Consider the following 23,458-nt stretch of genomic DNA (forward strand, 5'->3'; position numbering starts at 1 on the left):
TGGTTAGAGACAAACCAAACCAATTAAGCCAGTAACTTATTTTTATTAACACATAAACCATACAACTCTGACTTTAGCCAGTTAATCTTGTAGACAATGGCCAATCCCAGCAATTCTCTGGGACCCTCTGAGAAGCTCTCTCTCCTACTCCTATGTAAGAGGGAAAAACACAAGAGCACAGAACTACTCCTCAAAGAAGATTAACTCCTCAGTGTCGTCTCTATGCTGCAGCTCCACCCTCTGCTCTGGCTTTTCTCCATCTTCCGTGAGTTGCTCAAGATCCAGGTCACTGGAAGCTTCATTATCAGGGAGGAACCTTCCAGCCTCCTATAGCTCCTGAGATCCAGGCTCTTCTTTCCCCATGATAGGACAGGCCCCATGATGAGCTGGTAGGGTCAGGCCCTCTGGCACCATTCTAACCTCTTTTTCTTCAGAAAAGCTGGTTACTGAAACCTTGCTTTGGGAAACTTTAAATTTTTTCTCAGGGCCTAAATGAAAAAGTAACAAAACTGAGAGTCTTATTAAGTCATCTGTCCTTAACTTTTACAAATCAAACTCCTAAATTTCTATTTCCAAAAAACCTCTGGAAAAGATTACCTTTCTCAATAAGAAGACATGGGCTTTGGAGGCAAAAAGACCTGGATTCAAGTCATGGATTTAACCACATGATAGTCACATGAGACTTGAGCAAATTTTAAACAATTTGAGCCTCAGTCTCCTTATAATTCAAATGGCAGCCCAGCTGGGCGTGGCTCAGTGGTTGAGGCAATCAGGGTTCAATTCCCGGTCAGGGCACATGCCCGGGTTGTGGGCTCGATCAGTGACTCTCTCATCATTGATGTTTCTCTCTCTCTCCCTCTCCTTTCCTCTCTCTGAAATCAATAAAGATATATTTTTAAAAAAACACACAAAAAACAAATGGCAAATATCCACCCATAGAGATACTGGAAAAATGAAAGGGAACAAGTATGGACATATCTATCTAGCCAGTGCATGGCAATACTCAATAAATGTTAGTTTACGTCTCCTTACCATCTCTGGTCTCTGGACCAAATCAAATCAACAACCACTATGTTTCTATAGTGTGCACTGCATTCTACAATTTGAGAGATGCCCTTCTGGTCTAATTTTTGTTCTTTTTAAAGTGATGAAAAGCTGTAGAATTGTTTTAAAATGATCCAGGGAGGGAAGATACAGACATGAACTCTATTTCCCCAAACTTTTTCCCAAGTCCAGAGCCTTACCTGACTGGTCAGGATCTGAATTCCCATGCACTTCTTTCCTTCCATTTATGGGTATAGTAGCAGCTGCAGGTTCATTTCCCAGAGATCTCTTCACTGACTTCCTTTGCTGAGTCCCATCTCGTCCATTTGCTATGCCTGCACTATCCCAACCCCCTAACCATGAAGAACATTTGTTTATTTCTCTCTAAATAACAGCTTGTCAAGGGTCCATGGACTCCCCACATTTAAGTCTCTGCCCCACATCTTCTGCTAATCTTAATCTGGTAAATTCTTTCAGTTCCTTTTTCCCCCCAAATATTTCTCCCCTCTCCCCAGCCCTATCATCTTCTCTTCATGGTTCCCCTCAGAGCTTGCCTTCTCCAGGAAGTCATCCGTCTTGGCTAAGAGTTTAAAACATTCATTCCTAAGATTTTATAATTCAACACACAGAAGTGAGGAGGCTACAGCTTCTCCAATGACACTAGCACGAGTCCTGCCTGTTTTCTTAGGTTCTAGATCTGAGACAGTCAGTAAGTTCCAGCTACCTGCAGGCCCCTACACTCTCTGATTCCGCTCCGCCTTAACTGTAACACATGTCCCATCATTTCCAGCTGCTTTGCTTACCTCGTGCATTGGGGGGTTTTGTCTGAATTTTGGCTGGCTTGGGACTGGGCAAAGTTGGGACCTAAGTATGGGAGAGAAAAATAAGAAACAATAAATGAAGTCACATAATTGTGTTTTTAATAGAGTAGGATGCTACAAAAAAAAGAGAAGATAAGCCACAGACTAAGAAAAAACATTTGTAAAAGGCACATCTGATAAATGACTGTCATGTAAAATATAAAGAACCCATAAAACTCAACAATAAGAAAACAAATAACCCGCCCTGGCTGGTGTGGCTCAGTTGTTTGGGTGTTCTCCTGTGCACCAAAAGGTTGTCAGTTGGATTCCTGGTCAGGGCACATACACAGGTTGTGGACTCAATTCCCAGTAGGGGGCGTGCAGGAAGCAGCCAATTGATGTTTCACTTCCACACCAATGTTTCTCTCTCTTCCTTCCTCTCTCTCTAAAAATCAATTAAAAAAAAATTTCTTAAAGAAAACAACACGATTAAAAATGGACCAAACACCTTAATGGAAACCTCACCAAAGAAGATATACAGATAGCAAATAAGCACATGAAAAGATGTTAAACATCATAAGTCATGAGGGAAATGCAAATTAAAATGAGATAGTACTGCAAACCTATTAGAATGCCCAAAATCCAAAACACTAACATCAAATGCCAGCAAGAATGTGAGGCAACAGGAACTCTCATTCATTGCTGGTGGGAATGTAAAGTGATATAGCCACTTTGGAGGACAGTTTGGTGGTTTCTTACAATACTAAATATACTCTTACCATATGATCCAGCAATCAAGCTCCTTGGTATTTATCCAAAGGAGTTGAAAACTTAAGTTCCCACAAAAACCTGTACACAGGTGTTTATAGCAACTTTATTCATAATTGCCCAAACTTGGAAGAAAGCAAGATATCCTTCAGTGGGTGAATGGATAAACTGTGGAACATACAGAAAATGGAACATTATTCAGGGGGGAAAATGAGCTATTGAGACATGAAAAGACATGGAAGAACCTTAAATGCATAATTCTAAGTGAAAGAAGCCAGTCTGAACAGTCTGTATGATTCCAACTATATGACATTCTGGAGAAGGCAAACTATGGAGACAATAAAGAAATCAGTGTTTATCAGAGGTCGATTGCTACCGGAAGGAAGGAGATGAATAGGTGAAGCACACAGGATTTTTAGGGGAGTGAAAGTACTCTGTATGATACTATAATGATGGATTCATGTCATTATACATTTGCCCAAACCAACAGAATGTGCAACACCAACAGTGAACCGTAATATAAGCTATGGACTTTGGATGATTGTCAATGTAGGTTCAGTGATCATAACAAATGCACCACTCTGGTGGGGGATGATGATAATGGGAGAGGCTATGTATGTTTGGGGAAGGGGGTATATGGGAACTCTGTACCTCCCTCACAATTTTGCTATGAACCGAACACCACTCTAAAAATCTCTTTAAATATGAAAAACAAATCTATATTTCATGTGCCTGAAAAGAGACTAAGGAAACAAGTGAATGAATATCCTAAGTGTCCACATAGTGGGAAGGGAGAGTAAAGAAAGGCAACCTGGTATTCTCTGAAATTGCTCCAGTAAGAACCAAAAGACTACAGTAGGACTTGAGATGATAATCAAGAAATAAGTTGCCCTGGCTAGGAAGCTCAGTTGGTTAGAGCGTCCTCCTTATACGCCAAGGTTGTGGGTTCAATCTCTAATAAGGGCACATATAAGAATCAACCACTGAATGCATAAATAAGTGGAACAAGTTGATATTTCTCTCTCTCTTTCTCTCTCCCCCCTCCTCCTTCCTCTCTAAAATCAATCAATCAATAAAATTTAAAAAAAGAAATAAGTTCCTAGAGATGTGATATATTAGAGAGAATAATCAAGGAAAGAGGAGAGTCTCCTTCCCTGGAGGGCCCCAAGAGATAAGACTAGTCAGGGCTACCCTGAGGTAGAGACAGGACAGCTCCTTAGTAAATATAAGCCCATGCCAACCAGATGCCCTATAAGAATCTCCTAAAAGGAGTCCCAAAGATCAATCTTACTTTTTTCTCTTTCTCTTCCTCCTCCAAGTATGACGCTTCTTCTTTCTCCACGGAGGAATCTGGGCTCTTAGCCCCAGAGAGCATTAAGTCTAGAACTTCAGGAATACGAAGGAAAGCTAAATCATTTATTAATAAAATAAGTGGGTTAATGGAGCTGATCCCAGAGAATCAATCTTCTAACTCTACCCTTCACATCCAAGTAGTATTTTCCCCATAAAACATGACCCTAGATTATCATGGCTCAACCCTTTTCAAAGTCCTGTCACTAACATGCACCCTCTCTCCCTGCCCCCTTTTTCCTCCATTCCTCTCTCCACTCATCCATGCATCTGTCTCCAACACTGGACCAATTGTATTCATGGGAAGCCTCCTATTATATAACCTAGAACTAGGCTGATGACACCAGATATAAAACAAAGAAAAGCTTTAGTTGCTGCCTTCATGAAGGAATCCCTCCTCATCCTCCTACATATCCTACCTTTTCCTTCCCCATTATTGTCAGATCCATTGTATCTGCTCCAGAAACCAAACAATTTAACCCGCTCCTGAGGGAACCAAGAAACAAAAGCATCATCTACTACTCTCCCAGGGACTATTGTTGCCCTCTGTCTTCAAGATTTTGGTTATGGGATTTGTATTTATATTCCATACCATTTTCACTTGAAATTTCACATCAGATTTATCTAGATTTTTGTGGAAATTATTATAATATAATATTATAGTAAAATAATACATAATTATATAATATTATCATCTCTTTTCCAGTTTATAATTCAATAAATAACTAAGAAGGGTAAATTCACTGTTTGTCATTTTCCATCCCATCCCAAAAGGCAGAATTTGAGGGTAAAAACTGACTCCGCATAAAAGAGAAGTTAGGGTACATACATCTGAGACTTGATGTTAAAATAGGGAGGGAGGATGCCCCCTACCACAAACTGTCTCTGTCTAGGCTGAGAGACCTCATTTGTCCAAGGGTAGTGAAAAGAATGGATGAGTTAAAAAATCAAGGGAGCCCTAGCTGGTCTTGCTCAGTGGTTAGAGCATCGGCCTATGGACTGAAGGGTCCCAGTTCGATTCCTGCCAAGGGCATGTACCTCAGTTGCAGGCTGGATCCCCTGCCCTGGTCAGGGCACATATGGGAGGCAACCAATCAATGTGTCTCTTTCACATCGATGTTTCTATCACTCTCTCTCTCTCCCTTCTTCTCTCTCTGAAAAGCAATGGAAAAAATATCCTCGGATGAGGATTAAAGAAGAAAAAAAAAGAAATCAAGGGAATTTGGCCTGGGAAGAAAAGACTACCTAGTTCTAAGACTAAGACTGTGTAATGGGGAAGGACAAACCAGTTTTCTGCAGTAGAGAACACTTGGTTTGCTTTGGGTTGCAAGTCCCAAAGAGGAGCTGGTATGTGGTCGAAACACTCTCACCTGAATACTGATCTGCTCTGCCTCCTGAGCCATTATCATGGCTGCCCCCAGTTTCTGACTGCAGTCCTTGTTCTTGAACTTTTTCTGAAATAGAAGAAGGTTAGAGTCATGATAAATATTAGAGAAGTGACCACAAATACTGCTACTCACCAGACATTATCTTTAACTACATTTATTTCCAGTTCCTGGTATTGATATGATACTCTAACTAATCTTTTGAGCTCAGAGACACAATTCTCTCTTAGCCCCCAAAAACACCCCTCACCAATTTCTAGCAATATTTTCAACCAATATTTTGGTGTCCTCTCCAAAATAAATCCCATGGAAATTTGAAAAGGCAAGATTAAAAAACTTTAGCCCGGCCGGGCGTGGCTCAGCAGTTGAGTGTCGACCTAGGACCCAGGTGATCGGGGTTCGATTCCTGGTCAGAGCACGTGCCCAGGTAGCGGGCTCGATCCCCAGGCGGGGAGCGGATGATCAATGACTCTCATCATTGATGTTTCTCTCTCTCTCTCCTTTCCTCTCTCTGAAATCAATAAAGATATATTAAAAAAAAAAAAAAAAAAAAAAGATTAAAGAACTTCAGATGATTACACTTTTAAGCTTCTCACAAGTTTCTTTAGATCCAGCTGTTTTATACTCACTGCCTGGTTTTCTAAGGCACCTAAGCTGCTGGACCTCTACTCATCTGTAAGGCTGGTCAAAGCCAAAGCAATTATAAGGAGGAAGTATTATTTATCTAATCAGTGATTCTCAACCAGAAGAGATTTTGCCCCACAGAAGATGTTTGGCAACATTTAGAGACAACTTTTTTGTTGTCACAACCAGGGGTGGGGGCTTGCTACTGGCTAGCTGCTAGTAGAGTCCAGGGATGCTGCTAAACATCCTACAATGCACAGGACAGCCCTTCACAACAAATAATTATTTGGCTCAAAATGTCAATAGTGTCCAGACTGAGAAACCCTGTTAATATGTGCCCTCATTTCTGCCAGACCTGCTTTGGTTAAACTGTAGAAAGCCAGAGTCTTCAGGAAGGCCTTCCATCTAAAGGCAGGGAAAGAGACTAAGAAAAATCACTATCATGTTACAATTCTGGTAAATAGAAGTGTTCCTCATGAACAACCTCATCCTTGCACACTTGGTCAGACATGGGACTTTCTCCCCATACAGATTCCCCTGGGAGAAAATAAGGTTTAATAAGGGAAGATTTAGTTTTCAAGTTCCCTGTTTAGTTTTCAGCTGACCCCCAAGGTTACTCACCACTCCAGCTAGCTCCAGAGACAGCTCCTGGAAGTTCTTTAGCATATTGACTGGGATCCAAGCACGAGAGACTGTTTCTCCAAAAAATGTCACATGGTACTTAGACTGAAATAAAAGATGGTTATGTTATGACCTCTTGTCTTTCTCCTTGCTTTGGCCCTCTAGTCAGAAAAGGCAGGGGAAGAACTGAGAAATCACAAAGAAGGATGTGCTGGGCCTCTTCTGCTCCCTTATACCTGACCCACTTAACTCTAGCTAAATGTCTGTTTCTGCTCATGTCTGCTGGCTATGCCTATGTTTCTAACTCTGTACATCTGTTAGGATGAATTTGGTTTACTGTGGCCTGATCACCTACCGGAATCAGAAAGACTCACCGGCAGGGAATCAAGATGAGAAGCAAAAAGAAAATATTCCCCCAGGTCAGGATCAGATTCTATCATGCCTGGCCACCTGAAGATGTTAAATGAACAGAAAACACAAACTCATCAATATACATGTACAGAAAGGGGCAATATGTTTTGTAAGCAAAGGATCCCAAAGATAAATACCCCGTCAATCCCTCCCAGTGGTCACTACCAAATGACCGAAGTGACTTCCATCAATGTACAAAGAAGCTTAGGAACTTTCTTGTAAAAGTATCTTATCCTTAGGCCTCCCAGCAACTCTAAGAACAAAGTCTTCTGACTAGGGACATCTTCAAAGAAGAAATTACCCATCCTACCCTCCCTTGTTCTCTTTACTTTGTTCCTAATATCTCAATGTTTAAAAAAGGCTGTAGATCCACCCTCCTCTTTCTACCCACTCAAGGTAGAATTGTTAGACCCTTTTTTTCCAGGGAGGTACCACCTCCACTGTGAAACTCTAGAAAACATGCTCTTTCAAAGCCTCCAAGCTTAGTACTTTATCTTTTCCCCCACCCCATGCTCTTTCTAAGGCAGGTACCATTTATTTCTTTTTTTTAATTCTTACCTGAGGATACGTTTTATTTTTTTTGTTAATTTTAGAGGGGGGGGGGAGATATTGATGTGAGGGAGAAACACTGATTGGTTGCCTCCTGTATGTACCCCAACGGGGGATCGAACTCACAACCCAGGTATGTGCCGACCAGAAATCAAACCCACAACCTTCTGGTGTATAGGACAATGCTCCAACCAACTGAGCCACCTGGCCAGGGCTAAGGCAGGTACCATTTCCATTGTAAATGTTTTCCATTTACTTCCCTCTCAACTTGAATCTACCACTCCCAAGTTCATGAAGGATGCTCCGAGTATGCCACTGTGCCCTACCAGGGGTAACCATATTGTTTGGCCCAGATGATGGATCCTGGGATATAGGAGGCATAGGCCACATCACTTTCGCGCCCTATCCAGGTCTCCTCAGGGATATCACAGCGATTGTACTCCAAGTCTGTCAAAAAAGAGAAGGAATGAAGGGGAGGGAAGAGCCTGGATGAGGGCAGAAGGTAGAACAAGAAACTGGTATAGGCAGCAGGTGGGACCAAAACTGGCACCTGGACATGGAGGAAGAATAACAAAGGGTCATGGAGGAAATGCAGCCTAGAGCCAGGAGAAATAGGGTGCTGCCTCCTTATAGTCTAGAGAAAAAGATTCCAGACTTCTCCTATAGCCCACATTTTCTGATCCTGCTTCCATCTATGTAACACTATGACTGTAATTTCTCTGAGATGTTGTCTTCTCATTTGTAAAGTAATTGGGCTGAATTAGAGCATCATAATCTCTTTCAAGTAGTTTCAAACATTCTAGAATTCTATGCCACTGGATCTCTCTCACCTGTTTTTCCTTATGTATTCCATAACCCTTCCTATCCACCAACCCAACACCAATAATCTAATCAGGACTGACAGGGTCAGACCAATGCTGAAAAAGATGGAATTCTCTCAGAATATACATTTAGATTCCATGCCCCTTCCCACAACATAACTCTTCAGGTTGTCTTCTTCTAGCCCATATGCCAGATTCATCTTGATGACAGGAAGATCATTTTCTTTCCCCCAAATACTACAAGCAACCCTGGAGTTGAAACTACACCTACAACATAATTAAAGGACATGTGCAGGGAAAGAAAGGGTGGAACCAAAAAAGAAATTTCCACTCCATTCTACCTGTATTCTGGTCACAGGACCAATTATCTGGAAGCACTGAGGGGTCAATGTTCCCATGAAGCCTCCTCCATTTCTCACAGTTTGGGGAAGAACATTGGACCCAGACTAGACATTGACCTGTGACAGAAAAAAAAAGAGACTCAAAAATATGTTCTTCCTTCTTCAATCCAATTAAAATCAATATACTCCCCATAGTCTTAGAGATCACCTAGTCTAATCCTTGACTTATAAATGGGAAAAGTAAGGCTCAGAGAAGATAACTGACTTGCTGAAGATTAAATCTGTGGCAAAGCTGAACTTACAACCCAGGTCTCACATTTCAGTATTTTACCAGACCATGCTATCATCTCTCCTCCACCCAGGGCAGAAAGGAGTGTTTCCTGTACTGACAATTCTTAAAAAGGTTGGCTTCCATCCTTCTGGCTAGTGCCTTACTCTCTGCTAGGATGTCAATACCGAAAAAAGTTCTTTTGAAAGGCTGCCAGCATTTTTGTGCACAACATCCAGAATTCCTATCTGAATCTCTGCAGATTACCTGTCACCAAGTTGCACTCTTGGGGACCAACAGCCCCAAGTTCACCCCCCTCCAAAAGATACAGGTCTAAGTCCATCATTTCTCAATCAACTATTTACTTCAGGCTCTGTTGAAAGGCAAAGCATTCCTTTTATCACTTACCTTCCAAACGCTCATTCTCACCTTTCTCTATTCCTTCATTTTCTAAATTGATCCAGTACCCCACACAGCCTCTCCTCTTTCCCTCCTAAACCCTTCCACTGTTTTTGGAATTCCAGACAAAAGCAACAAAAGTCCATATATCTTCAACCTCTTCTCTGAACCTCTATCCCCTTTTTGAAACCTGGTGAGGCACTGACATTGCATCTACCCCCACCCCACCTACAGCCCTCTAAATAGAGTTAGTTCCTTCTCATACATCTCATGTCTCTCAGGCCGATAAATGGGTTCAGCATCATCCTTATTCCCCATTGCCACTTCCAGACCATTACCATCCTCCTTCCTATAAAAACCCTCCTCCCTTGAGGTCCATGCCATGGAACTACACCATCCTCTCATCTCCCTTGAAAAGATACTGATATCTTCTTCAGTCTTCTCCTCTCTACCTCCTGTCCTCATTCCAAATGGCGACTATTTCCACAGGGGTAACTCAAAAAGCATCCCATTCTCTGAGTTCCTCGACCTTTTCCTCCATGCCACCTTAGTAACCCACTCCTACCCTTGCATGCCCCACCCAGGCATCTGTAGGGACCACACACTCCCTTGAACCACTTATCCAAATACCCTTCTCTAATAAAAATTCCGTCCTTCTACTTCACTTGTTCAAAGACCCCTATAGCAACTTTCACTTTATCTAGATCCCTGATCCACTGGCTCCTACCTTCCCCTCAATCCAGTAGCAACCTCTTTTCTTTACTCTGTACTTACTCAGGTTTGATTTCTTAGATTCCCTTGCAGACATCTTCAACTCCCTTTCTCTCTGTCCTTCCTCCTACCCAGCTGGTAAAACGCAACCCTGAATGAGCCCATTTTACCTTTTCTGTGCCTATATTCATTAAATTTAGTGTTACCAGAGAAGTATCACATAACCAAGCACATAGGTACACTATATATTCACAATACGCTTCCCTAGTAAGTTCACTCTCCCACTGTCAAATTTTACCTTAAATGCCCGAGCATAAAGAACGCCCTCCATTCCATCTAAATCATCCTTCAGAAAAGCATATCATGGGTCACTTTCTTAATAACTTAATTTTGAAGAACAAAGTACTGGTTGGAAACAATGTATTAGTCTGAAAAGACAGTTGCCAGTGATATTTTTGGATGTTTACAGAGATGACCTAGCAAGACTAGAAAAAAATAATGGGAGAAGGGGCTGGAGACTATAAAAGTAAAAACAGGTCAATAAAATAAATGGTTGGTTGTGAAAATAATGAATATTCATAAGGAAATGAGTGAAGGTAAAAAGTCATCCAAATGACAAAGAACTAGATACTTTTGGCTTGGGATGAAATCTCCAATGACAACAATAAACAGTTCTCTAAAGTTCCCTTTCAAACAATGTAGAAAGAGAAGATGACATGCTTGAAAACTGTGTTTGAGGCTCATGACATGACTCTACGATAATAAAGACTGATGTCATAGACATATGAGAAAATGCTCATCAGAGAAATGCAAATTAAAACCACAATGAGGTATCACTTCACACCTGTCAGAATGGCTACCATCAATAAATCAACAAATGACTCCTGTTGGAGAGGATGTGGAGAAAGAGGAACCCTAGTGTACTGCTGGTGGGAATGCAGACCAGTGCAACCACTATGGAAAACAGTATGGAGGTTCCTCAAAAAATTAAAAATGGAGCTGCCTTTTGACCCAGTGATCCCACTTCTAGGAATATATCCTAAGAATCAGAAAGAATATATGTACCCCTATATTCACAGCAGCTCAGTTTACAATAGCTAAGATCTGGAAACAGCCCAAGTGCCCATCAGTAGATGATTGGTTAAAAAAGCTTTGAGACATATACACCATGGAACACTATGCAGCTGTAAAGAAGAAGGATCTCGTACCCTTTGGAACAGTATGGATGGACCTGGAGAAAATTATGCTAAGTGAAATAAGCCAGGCAGAGAAAGACAAATATCACATGATCTCGCTTATATGTGGAATCTAAAGAACTTAATAAACTGATAAACAGAAGAAATTCAATGACATGGAAGCATAGATCAGACTGACGAATGTCAGAGGGATAGAGGGGGAGAGAATAACCAAAGAATTTATATGCATATATGCACAGCCCACGGACAATGGTGAGGAGAGGCACTAGGGAGGGGGAGGGGAGGGAGTGGAATGGGTCACTGGGGAGAAAAAGGGACATCTATAATATTTTAAACAAACAAACAAAAGACTGATGTTATACATACGTAAGAGCATTTCAGTTGACCTCTCATTCTTGAAATACTAGTTTCCTTGGATTTTGTGATCACTCATTCTCCTGTTTCCCCTCCCCATCTTTCTGGCTACTCCCTCCTCAGTCTTCTTTACTGGGTTCTCGTTGCTCTCCATTTAATCTCTAAATGTTGGGGTTCCAAAGCCCAATCATGGGTGTTTGCTCCCTGTGTTACACTTTCTCCTGAGGCAAGCTCTCCCATTCCCATAGCTTTGAAATACATTTTCATACCCAACAACACACAGATATATACACTAACAGCCTCTGTTCTGAGCTCCAGACACCTTTAGCCATCTTGCTCACTGACAACTCTATTTGGATGTCTCACAATGATCTCAAACCTAATGGGCCTAAATCCAAACGCTTAACTTATCCCACAAGTTTGTTCTTCCTCCACCTTTCCCCACCTCCTTTCATGTAAATGCTCAAGCCAGAAACCAATTATCTTTGACATACTCTCCCCTCTCTCACACCTCCTCCATATCCTATTCATTACCAAGTTCTGACAGTGTTACCTCAAACACAAATCTTGAAACCATCCACTTCTCTGTCTCCACTTTCATCATCCTAATCCAAGCTACCAAAATATCTAATCCTAGCACTAACTTCTTAACTTGTCTACTCCTGTCCCCCCATACTCTATTATCCAATTGCATCCTTTTAAAACATTAACTCGATGATGTCGCTCCCCTGATTAAAATCCACCAGTGGCTTCCCACTGCACTTAGGAAAAAATTCTCACTTTCTAACATGGTCATTGATCTAGTTACTATCTACCTCTTTACATTTATCCAGAGTCACTTTCTTGCCTTGCTTCCCCTTGTTCTCTGAACTCCAATCACACCAGCTTTCTTTTAGTACCTGGAATATGCCAAACTTCACCCTACTTAAAATTCTTTCTCCTACTCTTACTCTTCCTTCAGGTTTCAGCTTAAATGTCATTTCCTTACAAATGAATTCCCTGGCTGACCCAATTTTAAATAGGTCTCCATTATTTCCTTTCATGACACTCCATTTCTTTCTTTCATAGTACTTAACAAAAATTGATTGTATTTATCAGATACTTCCCTTTCAACTTCCTATTGTAGGAGGACTCACCTCTCCTTGGCAACTGTAAGAAACAGGAAGAATAGTTCTTTTATAGCAAGAGACTTACACATTCACTACAATCACAATCTGACTCATAACCACTGCCTAAGGTCTTCCAGTCTAAAGTCCAATCCTTGCCCTAATACTGAGAGGTTCAGGAGATGGATCCTCCCCACCCCAACTGCCCAAATTGGACTAATTCCTCCAGTTCATTATATTATCATGTCATAATAACTTGAGGAGTGGTTTATTGCCCTGAACTACCTTGTCTGATGTCCGCATAGTCTTGCTAGAGTCTTCTTTTAAGTATGTATGAACCATATTATGCTTCTATAATTAAATTTATACACACACACGTTAGGCACTAGTTGATTATTTATTCCTTTGTTCATTACACTTTGGGTTCTGTTTTTTTGGGCACAAGCCTGTTTCCCCCTAGACTGTTAATTCTACTTATTTTCAAAGTTTTAAACATACTAATATGTTGTATGATCTATTTTAGTTCTTATCCTAAAATTTCTCAATATTACCAAGGTTATTTCATACAAAATATTTGTTTATTATCTGTCCAACACACTAAGACTGCAAATTCTGAAAAGCCAGGGATTATCTATCTTGTTCACCACCATATTTCCAGCACCTAGCACAATGCCTGGCATGTAAGGCATTAATAACTACTGTTAGAAGAATAAATAAATCTATACCCATCCTTATCTTCCCTCCATCCAATTTCAAAGGCTAAGCTGTCCTTTCTGACTAAAAATAAATCCTCTGGTTTTCTTCTCATTCCCTTCAATCTCTCCCTCTCTATAAACAATTTTCCCTGAGCACATAAAAATGCTGACAACACACAGGTCAAGTCTATTTGTTTTAAAAGAAAGTAAAAAAAACTTTCCCTCAATTCTACACCCACTCCCCCCTCCTCCCGTAACTTACCATTTTCTCCCACCTAGTTTTCATATCTAAACTAATTGAAAAGTATTTATTCTTCAACCAACTATAACCTGCCATTTACCCTTACCAATCCATATGATGGCTCTAATCAAGACCCTAATGACTTCCTGTAATATCGGTTAAGCATTTTCGAATCTTTATCCTCTTGGATGTCTCTGTAGTAGCATTTGACAAGGCTAAATACTCCCTTTCTTGAAATTCTCTCCTCCCCTGGCATCTGTGATACCACACTCTCCTAATTTTCCTTCTACCTTTCTAATTTTATCTTAGTTCTTTGTTTTTTCCCTGAGCAGCTCTTCCTCTGCTCACTCCTAAACATTATGTCCCCTCCACCACCCAGGGTTTTTTATTCAGTGTTCTCTTTTCACTCCCTACCTTCTTCATGGAAAAATTTCATCCACTCCTACCGATGCAGATGACTCCAAATTTCTATCTCCAACCCAGACTTCTTTCTTGAACTCTAAATCTCATCAAAGACCCCCTAACTTGTCCACAGCTGAATTCATCATCTTAAACTTTCTCTCTCTCCTAAATTCTCCATTTTATTTTATTTTTTAAATATATCTTTATTGATTTCAGAGACGAAAGGAGACGGAGAGAAACATCAATGATGAGTCATTGATCAGCTGCCTCCTGCATGCCCCCGACTGGGGATGGAGCCCGCAACCCAGGCATGTGCCCTGACCGGTAATCGAACCCCGATCGCCTGGATCCTAGGTCGATGCTCAACCACTGAGCCACACCCACCCGGGCTATATTCTCCATTTTAGATCATAGCTCTTTTAGCTATTCAGTCACTCATGCCAGAAAACAGGATCATCCTAGAGGCTGAAGCCTCATTCTTCCTCAGCTCTCATATCCAGCTGGCAACCATATTATATTGATCCTGCTTCCTAAAGATCTCATATTTGTCTCTTCCTCATCATTGCTATTCTCTATCTTCCTTGCTGGGATTACTATTTCTGAGTCTAGTCTTGTTCCCAGTAACCCATCTTTCATGCTGGTGCCAAAGTGAGCTTTCTAAAATGTAAATCTTATCGCCCAGCTGGGCGTGGCTCAGCAGTTGAGCATCGACCTAGGATCCAGGAGATCGGGGTTCGATTCCCAGTCAGGGCACATGCCCGGGTTGTGGGCTCCATCCCCAGTTGGCGTGCAGGAGTCAGCTAATCAATGACTCTCTCATCACTGATGTTTCTATCTCCCTCTCTCCCTCTCCTTTCCTCTCTCTGAAATCAATAAAGATATGTTTAAAAAAAAATAAAATGTAAATCTTATCAAATTTTCCCTACTTAAAATGGTTCCTCTTTATCTGTAAAATAAAATCCAAATCCCTTAGCTTCACATGTAAGGCTCTTTATGATCTGGCTCTTGCATGTCTCTAGCCTTATCTCCCTCACCCCTGCAACCTCCTACCCCACAGCACAATCAAAAGCTACCGACATTAGCCCTCCTCCATAACTCTGAAAATAATGATCACTCTGATCTACCCCCATTTCCACCTTGGTTCATCTGACTAAATTATACCTCAAGTTCTGGCTCAGGCAGTATCTTTTTTTAGAAACTTTTCCAGGTATACTCCCAACTTGTAGCTTTCTTGTCTGCCTTCCCTAGAAGCCTATCTCCCTTATGGTAGGCTTATCTTCATTTCCTCTGCACTTATCCAGCACCTCCTAAAATGCCTAGTATATAGTGGCACCCAAAAACTACAGATTATATGAATAACTGAATGAATTAAATATTTCTCTCTCTTCCTCAGTAGCATATCCTCTAAGAGGTAGCTGTGAGAAATTAATCTAATCTTTGCAGAATTCCCTCTAACATTCTAACCCTTGCCTCTCTCCTTCATCTCCAGTTTTCAAGTCCAAGTAGCTTTTCCAAACCATGGCTAAACTCACCAAAACCACTTTCCTCTCCTTTTCGTTGGTCCCTCATCTGAGAATGATCCTGAGCAATTTTCTTTGGTTGGTCTTTCTGTCTATGCTCATGTCCATGTTGGGCTTTCTTCATTTTCTCATCTTCTAGGAAGATAAAACACTGTAGGGTAGGGAGATGTGGGAGAGATTCTTTGTAGATAGTAAAGCAGAAAGAAAGATGAAGGAATAAGAATCATAGCATGATAATTTCAAGCATTAGGTCGGAAATTCTCAGCCTGCCCACTGTCCCATTCTCTAATTTCATGGATTAAGTACTTGAGCCAGATGTCAAAGTATAAAGTATATCTGACTATACTTACGAGCTTTCTTTCTTTTCCTTAAGGAGAGTTTACCGAATTTCTTCTCAGAGAGTGCAGGATCTGGTTGGCCTGGCTTAGATGTGTTTATCTCAGAGATTATTCCATCTTCCTGAGAGGCTAAAATTGCTAGAATATGAGGTACCATTACCCTCTCTCTGAAAATAAGATAGTTTTAAATGAAAAGGTAAAAGAATCCAAGGATAAATGTTAAGAGGATAGAAGAATCCTAGGCTCTCTAAGGCCTCCTGAGGTCATTTTATCTATCTGCCTATTTTCCCCAATTCAAACAAGTAGTTTTCCTGAGCTGAAATTTACAGACATAAAAAATGACCAAATAGATAGATAGGTAAGTAGGTAGGTAAGTAGATAACCATTTATAAATATTAAGTCCACCCTGTGATCAACTCACTTTACAGGGATAAACTTACCTATCAGCATTATCATTATCAGTAGAAGAAGCAATTGCTGGTTCCTTATCTAACTGGGTACATCTTGTGGGCTGGACACAGGAAGTCTCTGCAAAATCAAGGCTAGATTCTATCCCTTCCAAAACAAAATGCTATAAGCAGAGAAGCAATTTTAAAAAATAACCACTCCATTATTTCCAAACTGTAACCTTTCATTAAAATGTCTTCCACCTGTTGCCTGGAAGAGTCTACTTTTGGATTTTTGTCATATCATAAAATTTTAAGTCTTTAAATTTTCAGGAAAAACTACAAATCTATGTCCTTATAAAAGCCTTTCAAGATTGATCTGCCTTATTCCAGAATAACCAGGTGATGTTAATTTTACTTTATATACTGTGTTTTATATCATTTGTTCCTCAAACTTTCCTCTAGGAATAGAAGTACACCTAAGAAAAATTGAAAATGTCAAACCATTCCTCTTAGTCTCATGACCTTATTGCTAGGGTCTCAGGGTCTATGCTATAATGTACTTTGTTCTAAAAATCAAATCCTTGAGCATGTGTTAAAACACTATGGGAAACAGAAAATAAACAAGGGTAGATGGAAAATAAGTTCTTCAAACCTGGGAAAAATAATTTATCTTTTCTAAGTAGAATCTGAACATATAGAAATGAATTTAAGTTACATTTAAAAATCTAGATGAGACTCTATTTACATTCTGAAGTCAGTGTAATCTACCTTTTCTAAAGTCTGTACCCCCTATCTAAGGTGGTTTAGTTATAGTCCTGTTGATAGAAGATGAAGTATTTTAAAATACTTCAGAGTCCCATCTAACATTTTCTTACTTAGGAAGATGGAGGGAAGGGGGGAAGCTGTCAACTTACTCTACTTCTCAGGTAACAGTTTCTCTGCCTAACTGAAACTTTTTTTCTCTCACCATAAGCCATACCTAAGCACTGTTGAAGTGACTTCTGTAGCACAATCTGGACAATCTCCTCAAACTCTTCATTGGTAAGGCTTGATTTTTCCTGTAGAGACAAGGGTAGGGAAGGAAAACCGCTCATCTTTTCCCAGTTCTCCTCTCTGGCCAGTCAGAAAAGCCTCCTTTAGATGAGGCAGTAAATTCACAAGGCTGAGAGCATGAAGTCAATCGTACATAAGGACTCCATAAACTCTATCCCAGATCTGGGAATAAAGGAGTCAAAAAAAAGGAAAAAGTTGATTAAATTTCTGTACACCTCTACTCTCATCTCCATCCCAACTCAGTCCCTACCTACCTACCCATTATTTCCTGGTAAATGATTTCATCAAAACATTTTTTACCGCTTTCAGAAAAAAATGGAAGTCCCAAAAAAGGAATTAAAAACTGAAACTACAAGATGAATTTCCCCAACATGTCCAGGATGGGTGACTAGAAGAAATTGTCCCACTAGAGCCCATCAGTATGATTGATACCTTTTCTTTCTTCTCTGCTTGCTTATTGTCTTGAGCCTTTACTTTTTTCTCCTGGCAACTGCTTGGACCATTTTCTGTGGTTTCTTCCTCCTCCTTCTTCTCTAACCTGGCCTTTAGCAGGTTTGCTCTGGACTCTGCCTCCAGAGAACTGATCCCCAAGGTCTTCTCTTTGGGTAAGTTAGGGTTATAGGGCATCAGGCTATGCAATTTTTGAGCAGGTGGGGTGAAGGTTTTTTTTGATCCTTCCCCATATTCTGAAAGAAATTTGATTATCAAATGGAATTTATGAAACAATAGAGTCTAACACAGAGACTGCCAAACACTGCCAACTGATTAACCTTATCAGAATTATCTGGAGAATTATTTTAATAAATTCAGATTTCTAGGTCTTTCCTCACCCACCCTCACCTCCCCCGTCCTGAGATTCTAATGAAATATTTTGAAGCGAGGCCCAAGAATCTGTAATTTTACAAGATTATCTAGATTATTCTAATGTACTTTGAGGCTTAGGAATCACTGAGTAATTCAAAGGTAATAAATATGATAAATATAAGCATGTGGGAAAAAGAATTCTTCAAATGTAAAAATTTTTTAATTTATTTTAACTTTGGACAAAATTTTATGGGAAATTAAGAGAAAAATGAAAAAACTAGTCAAAATCTACAGATGATACAATGAAAAGTGTAGTGATCCTCCCAGGTATAATATCTCTTTCTTCTGAGCTCCCATAACACTTTGTACCTGCCTGGTAGCATTCACCCCATTCAAATTTATGTTATAGATATTTAAATGTATTTTCTCTCCCTATGATTTCATACATTCCTTGAGCAGGACTGTTTCTAAGATATATGTTTCACTCAGTGTCTAGAAACGTAGTAACTTTAACAAAGTGGACACAAAATGTATGTGAACCGAGCTTCCCTTTGGTGGGAATCTAAACCCCTTGGTCCAGATGACCAAGAACTGAGACAGAAAGGAAAAATGAAAGAAATGCATAAAATGAACCTCCCTCACTCTTGACTCACCTTCTTTACTATGCAATGTTGTCATCATTCAGCTCAGAAGCTACACTTTTTTTGTTCCTCTGTTAGAAAAAAGAAATGAACTGCTATGACTCTGATTGAACATGAGTTTAAACTTTCTTCTCTTCCTGTCCTCCTGTATTGGGCTCAGGATTTCTTTTCCTGGAACTCCTGAACTACATTTTCTGCCTTCTTGACTACACTTCTGTCTTCTCAGCAATGCCACTAACATGCCAGGGGATAATTAGTTACTGTTTTAAAGATTAGAAATAATCCTTAGTGTTTTAAGTGCTGAAGAGATTAGTATACCCACACAACACAATTATAAGCCATCTGTGGCCCGGCAGAGTGCTGAGATTCAACTTGTGGGTGATGTTCCAATAATCTGTACATTTTTCCAATTTACACTTTACACTATTGATATTATTTCTATCCACTGGTTAGAATCCCTTTTTGTTTCATCAGCCTAAATTTATAACCCTCTACCCAGTTTTCTTTAGAGTTAAAGCATATAATTAATTCACTCTTATTTCTGTATCAGTTATAATAAACACTGTACTGTACTATAGTGTAACTCTTGTAGGGTCTTTAGAGGCCATAAAATACCATCTCCCCTTTTTACAGATGAAAAATATGCAAAGAGAGGTTAAGTGGTTTATCCAAAGCTTCAGTGTTAATACATGGTAGAGCTAAGTTGAATCCAGGCCTTTGGCTTTTAAATTCTACTAATACCACATCTATTCTTCTCAAGGATCTTATTTCTGACTGTTGGTTTTTGAGTACTTTGAAGGCCCTGGACTTGAAACTCAATCTTCCAACTCTGCTATCTCCCACTTATAAAGAAACCCAAAAGCAGTATAAAATGGATCTTTTAGTTTATATACAGTTCCCTTTACAGGACCTGAAAATTTTAAGACCTTCAAATGGCCAAGCTAGTTGTTTGGGGTGTAAAGTTCCTCTCCCTGATCTCTAAGATGAATTCCAAAGGTGTTGGGGCTTGACTTAGTGTGGCTACAGCATAGCTGAGTGCAAAGTATTTTTAAATTATCTTTTGGTATTTTTCTGTTCCTTTTCTTCATTCTATAAATGTTGATAATTCCAATGTGCTGTTCTGCAATAACTACTTTTTCTTTATATTAAGGAGCACATTTTCTCACTTTTTCCATCATAACTCACCACCGCCAACCCCCAAATTTATTTGCTCTAAGAAAAAAGGCAAATGGGAAATTGGGAGAGAACCACCACAGCAAATTGGTCTCCTTCTTTATGATAATCCTAAATAGAAGCTAGAAACTGAATAAAATTGGCTGCAAAAAGAATATCAATTTAGCCCAGCAGGGTGTGGCTCAGTGGTTGAGCGTCGACCTAGGATTCAGGAGATAGGGGTTCGATTCCCCGTCAGGGCACATGCCCGGGTTGCAGGCTGCAGCCTATCGATGACTCTCTCATCATTGATGTTTCTATCTCTCTCTCTTCCTCTCTCTGAAATCAATAAAGATATATTTTTAAATATATATATATATATATATATATATATACACACACATATACACATATTAACTTGACCACAAATGACAAACATCTTCTCTCAGACTCCAGAATCCCAAAAATAATCATGAGAAATCCCTATGAATATAAATTTCAAGAAGAGCTATACTAAATGAGAAATGAAAATTAGTAGATTTGAGGTGATATTTCCTTTTTTATAATACTTATCTTTATAAGATGCCTCTGGAGAGTGGAACTGTGTAGAAGGGAGCTTTTTACTGTACCCCCTTACACATCTCTAGCATTTTATTGCATACACATATTATCACTTCAAAAGCGATTTTTTAAAATTCTAAATTCTTTAAATAAAATAAAGGGTATTTTGATCAACCTAAAAATGCAAATATTTCCAATAGTTAGGTTTGAATCATTATCTAAGCCTATACTGACCTCTCTAGGCAAAAGTGTGTTACTGGAGCCCCAACCAACTGGACAAAATTGTGGATAATTATTAAGTTAATAAACTGTAGTAAATCTATAAGCAACAACGTGTAACAGTTCCCCTTAATCTAGAGTGGGGGTGTGATGAAGAACATTACTTTTAAAGAAAATCTCTAACCTGATCAATAGAGAAAGGAAAGCCAGGAAGTCACTGACAACTCAAGTTTCTGCTCCTCTGTTCCAGACTAATTATTTTCTTCCACAATAACAAATATTGAAATCTAGTTCAGAGAGAGAAGTATTTTTAAAACAGTTAATTAATGTATGAAATACCACCAACTTTCATCTGACCAGCTACTAAAAGACTGGGGACTCCATACCCAGGAATAACAACTGAGGTTTTAATTTCTCTTTTCTTACCTTAGATGAAAGGGGGGAGGGGGGGGCAGTAACACTTCAAGTATAAAAGTAAAGGAAAGATCCATAAACCAGATGCTGTTCATCAACATAAAAAAGAAGTGTGAATAAGAAGGGAAAAAGAACTTAGAAACAACAAATAAACAACCAAGGGAAAGTGACTGAGGTGTTCCAAGAAATAGTTTTCTTTCACTTAAACACTAAAAAATTATCACATTGGTTTTAAGATAAAATCACCTAGCTAGGCAGTTCTCAAAGTGCCATCCAAAGACTCCTGGGGGTCCTCTCCCTTTTCCAACTACTTATCTGTGTTAGACTGGATTTTCTCATATACTTCAACCAAAACAAGATACAAGCATACCTTGGAGATATTGGCAGATTTGGTTCCAAACCACCATAATAAAGTGAGTACCACAGTAAAGCAAGTGGTAATCTTTTTGCTGGTGGAGGGTCTTCCCTTTAATTTGTAAAAAAAAAAAAAACAAAAACACCTGTGAAGCACAATAAAGGGAAGTGCAATAAAGCAAGGTATGCCTGTATCATAACAGACTGAATTCAGAAACAGATGAAAATTCAGCTGTCTTCTATTAAGCCAGACATGAAAGATACTGCAAAAATGTAAAACACCACCATGTTCATGCTAACTTTCCTTTTGTTTAGGAAAATACATTATTTATTAAATTTTTAACATGTAATGGGTTTATCGTTATTTTAACATTAATAAATTGTTTAAATGTTTGTTTAATTTCTGCCATAAACATAAACCAATCTTTGGAGTCCTTCACAGTTTTTAAGAGTACGAAAGAGTATAACATGTTTGAGAACTGGTCTAGCTAAATAACCTAATTCAGCCTTGTCAATATTTTTCAGAAAGCATTAATTCTCCTCCCTCCTCCCCCCATTAGAATGTGTTCACAAAGTTCCCCCTCCTGACTATCCAATTATTCCCTCTTTATATTGTTCCTGGAATCCTTGGTCTAAGAGAATAAAAATAAACCCTTTAGAATTGTCCTCTAACATAGACTCCGTAAGTCTCAAAAACCTGTATTTAAAGGCTATATTTAAAAGCTCCTTTAAGCTGGAGTTGGATTTCCCTTTGGCTTTAATATCTAATGCCATGTAGACCTCTGCTTATTTTCATGCCTCGATTAGTAACAGTTTTTTCTTCTGTGCTCAGCGAGCATGATTTAAAACATTTAACAAGACAGAAGGAAAAAGATTCCAACCACCCTACTGCCTATACTAGAGTACCTGACATTACTGTCATAACTACTGTAGTTAACCTAAACCTTTTACAAAATCGTATAAATAAATGGTGAACTAAAACTTCTTGGTTCAGACAGCGCAAGGAAGCACAGAGGTATGGCCACTTATCACAAAAGTACAGACTCTTTCAGGACTCTGATCTTATTCCTGCTATCTACCGCCAAAGATATTTCCACATGTGCCCTACCGCCAAAGATGTTTCCACATGTGCCCTTGTTACCCACCTCCAACTAGCCTTTTTGTGTTGTTTTCACTTAAAGGAGCACATTTCCATCAACTTCCAGATCCCCACACCATTTTTCCTCTAAGGATGCCAAGGTTTGGAACAGTAAAAGGCCTTAATTCCACCTTTAAAACTGCAAGGAAGAATTTTTTTGTAATCCCAATTTTTCCTCGCTCTTCCCTCACCAAATCTCTCTTAAGGACAGCAATTAAGACTGGAGTATCACAGAGTCAAAAGTCCTTGACGCCCCTCCAAGGGTAAAACTGTGTCTTTCTAGCTTCTCTTCCCCAATCAAGAATCCTATCAGGAGATAATTTCCCCTCGGCTGCCCCTCCCGCTAGGCCCCAGAATCCACATTCTCGCTCAGACCGTCGTTGCCCGCCAGTATGAAAGAATTGGGTTACTTCTGTTGGTCGAGGGTAAGTCTGCGGTTAGAGGTTCTAAGGAGCAGGGGTAAGAGTTGGTTGTCGACCTGAAGAGAAAACGTCTCAGACTTAAGGTCCCGAGATTGGCCGCGCCTAACACCATCTGTAACACGTTTAGAGCTAGCTACCTTCTGGAGCGAGGAATAGAGAGAACTACTGCAACAATTCTTCAAGCCCCTCCAACCTCTACCCACTTTTCCCGCCACCAAAAAAAAAAAAAAAAAAAAAAAAGGCGCGAGGCCACGCGTAAGCGCCGCAGTTCCCTCAAGCGTCGAACTCTCAGCGCTGAGGCGCAAGCGCAGCCGGAAGACGCGTGTGCGCTTGCGCAGCTGAGTGATTGCCGCCATCTTCCAATCGA

General features: G+C 39.8%; 1 protein-coding gene across 1 annotated transcript; it reads right to left on the reverse strand.

Annotated features, from left to right (window-relative positions):
- Positions 1-149: 149 nt before the first annotated feature.
- ZCWPW1 (zinc finger CW-type and PWWP domain containing 1) lies at positions 150-21,189 on the reverse strand. The gene is given in 17 exon segments (XM_087815561.1): positions 150-488; positions 1,245-1,379; positions 1,848-1,908; positions 3,904-3,992; positions 4,382-4,448; positions 5,333-5,416; positions 6,593-6,697; positions 6,967-7,042; positions 7,879-7,999; positions 8,715-8,831; positions 15,619-15,741; positions 15,957-16,105; positions 16,385-16,499; positions 17,313-17,391; positions 17,819-18,072; positions 18,844-18,902; positions 20,948-21,189. Coding segments are annotated over 16 exon segments (1,908 nt in total). The 5' UTR covers positions 18,872-18,902; positions 20,948-21,189; the 3' UTR covers positions 150-183.
- Between the last annotated feature and the right edge of the window lie 2,269 nt (positions 21,190-23,458).

The sequence above is a fragment of the Miniopterus natalensis genome, chromosome 3, assembly GCF_054644295.1.
Source record: "Miniopterus natalensis isolate mMinNat1 chromosome 3, mMinNat1.hap1, whole genome shotgun sequence".
NCBI classification, from domain to species: Eukaryota; Metazoa; Chordata; class Mammalia; order Chiroptera; family Miniopteridae; genus Miniopterus; species Miniopterus natalensis.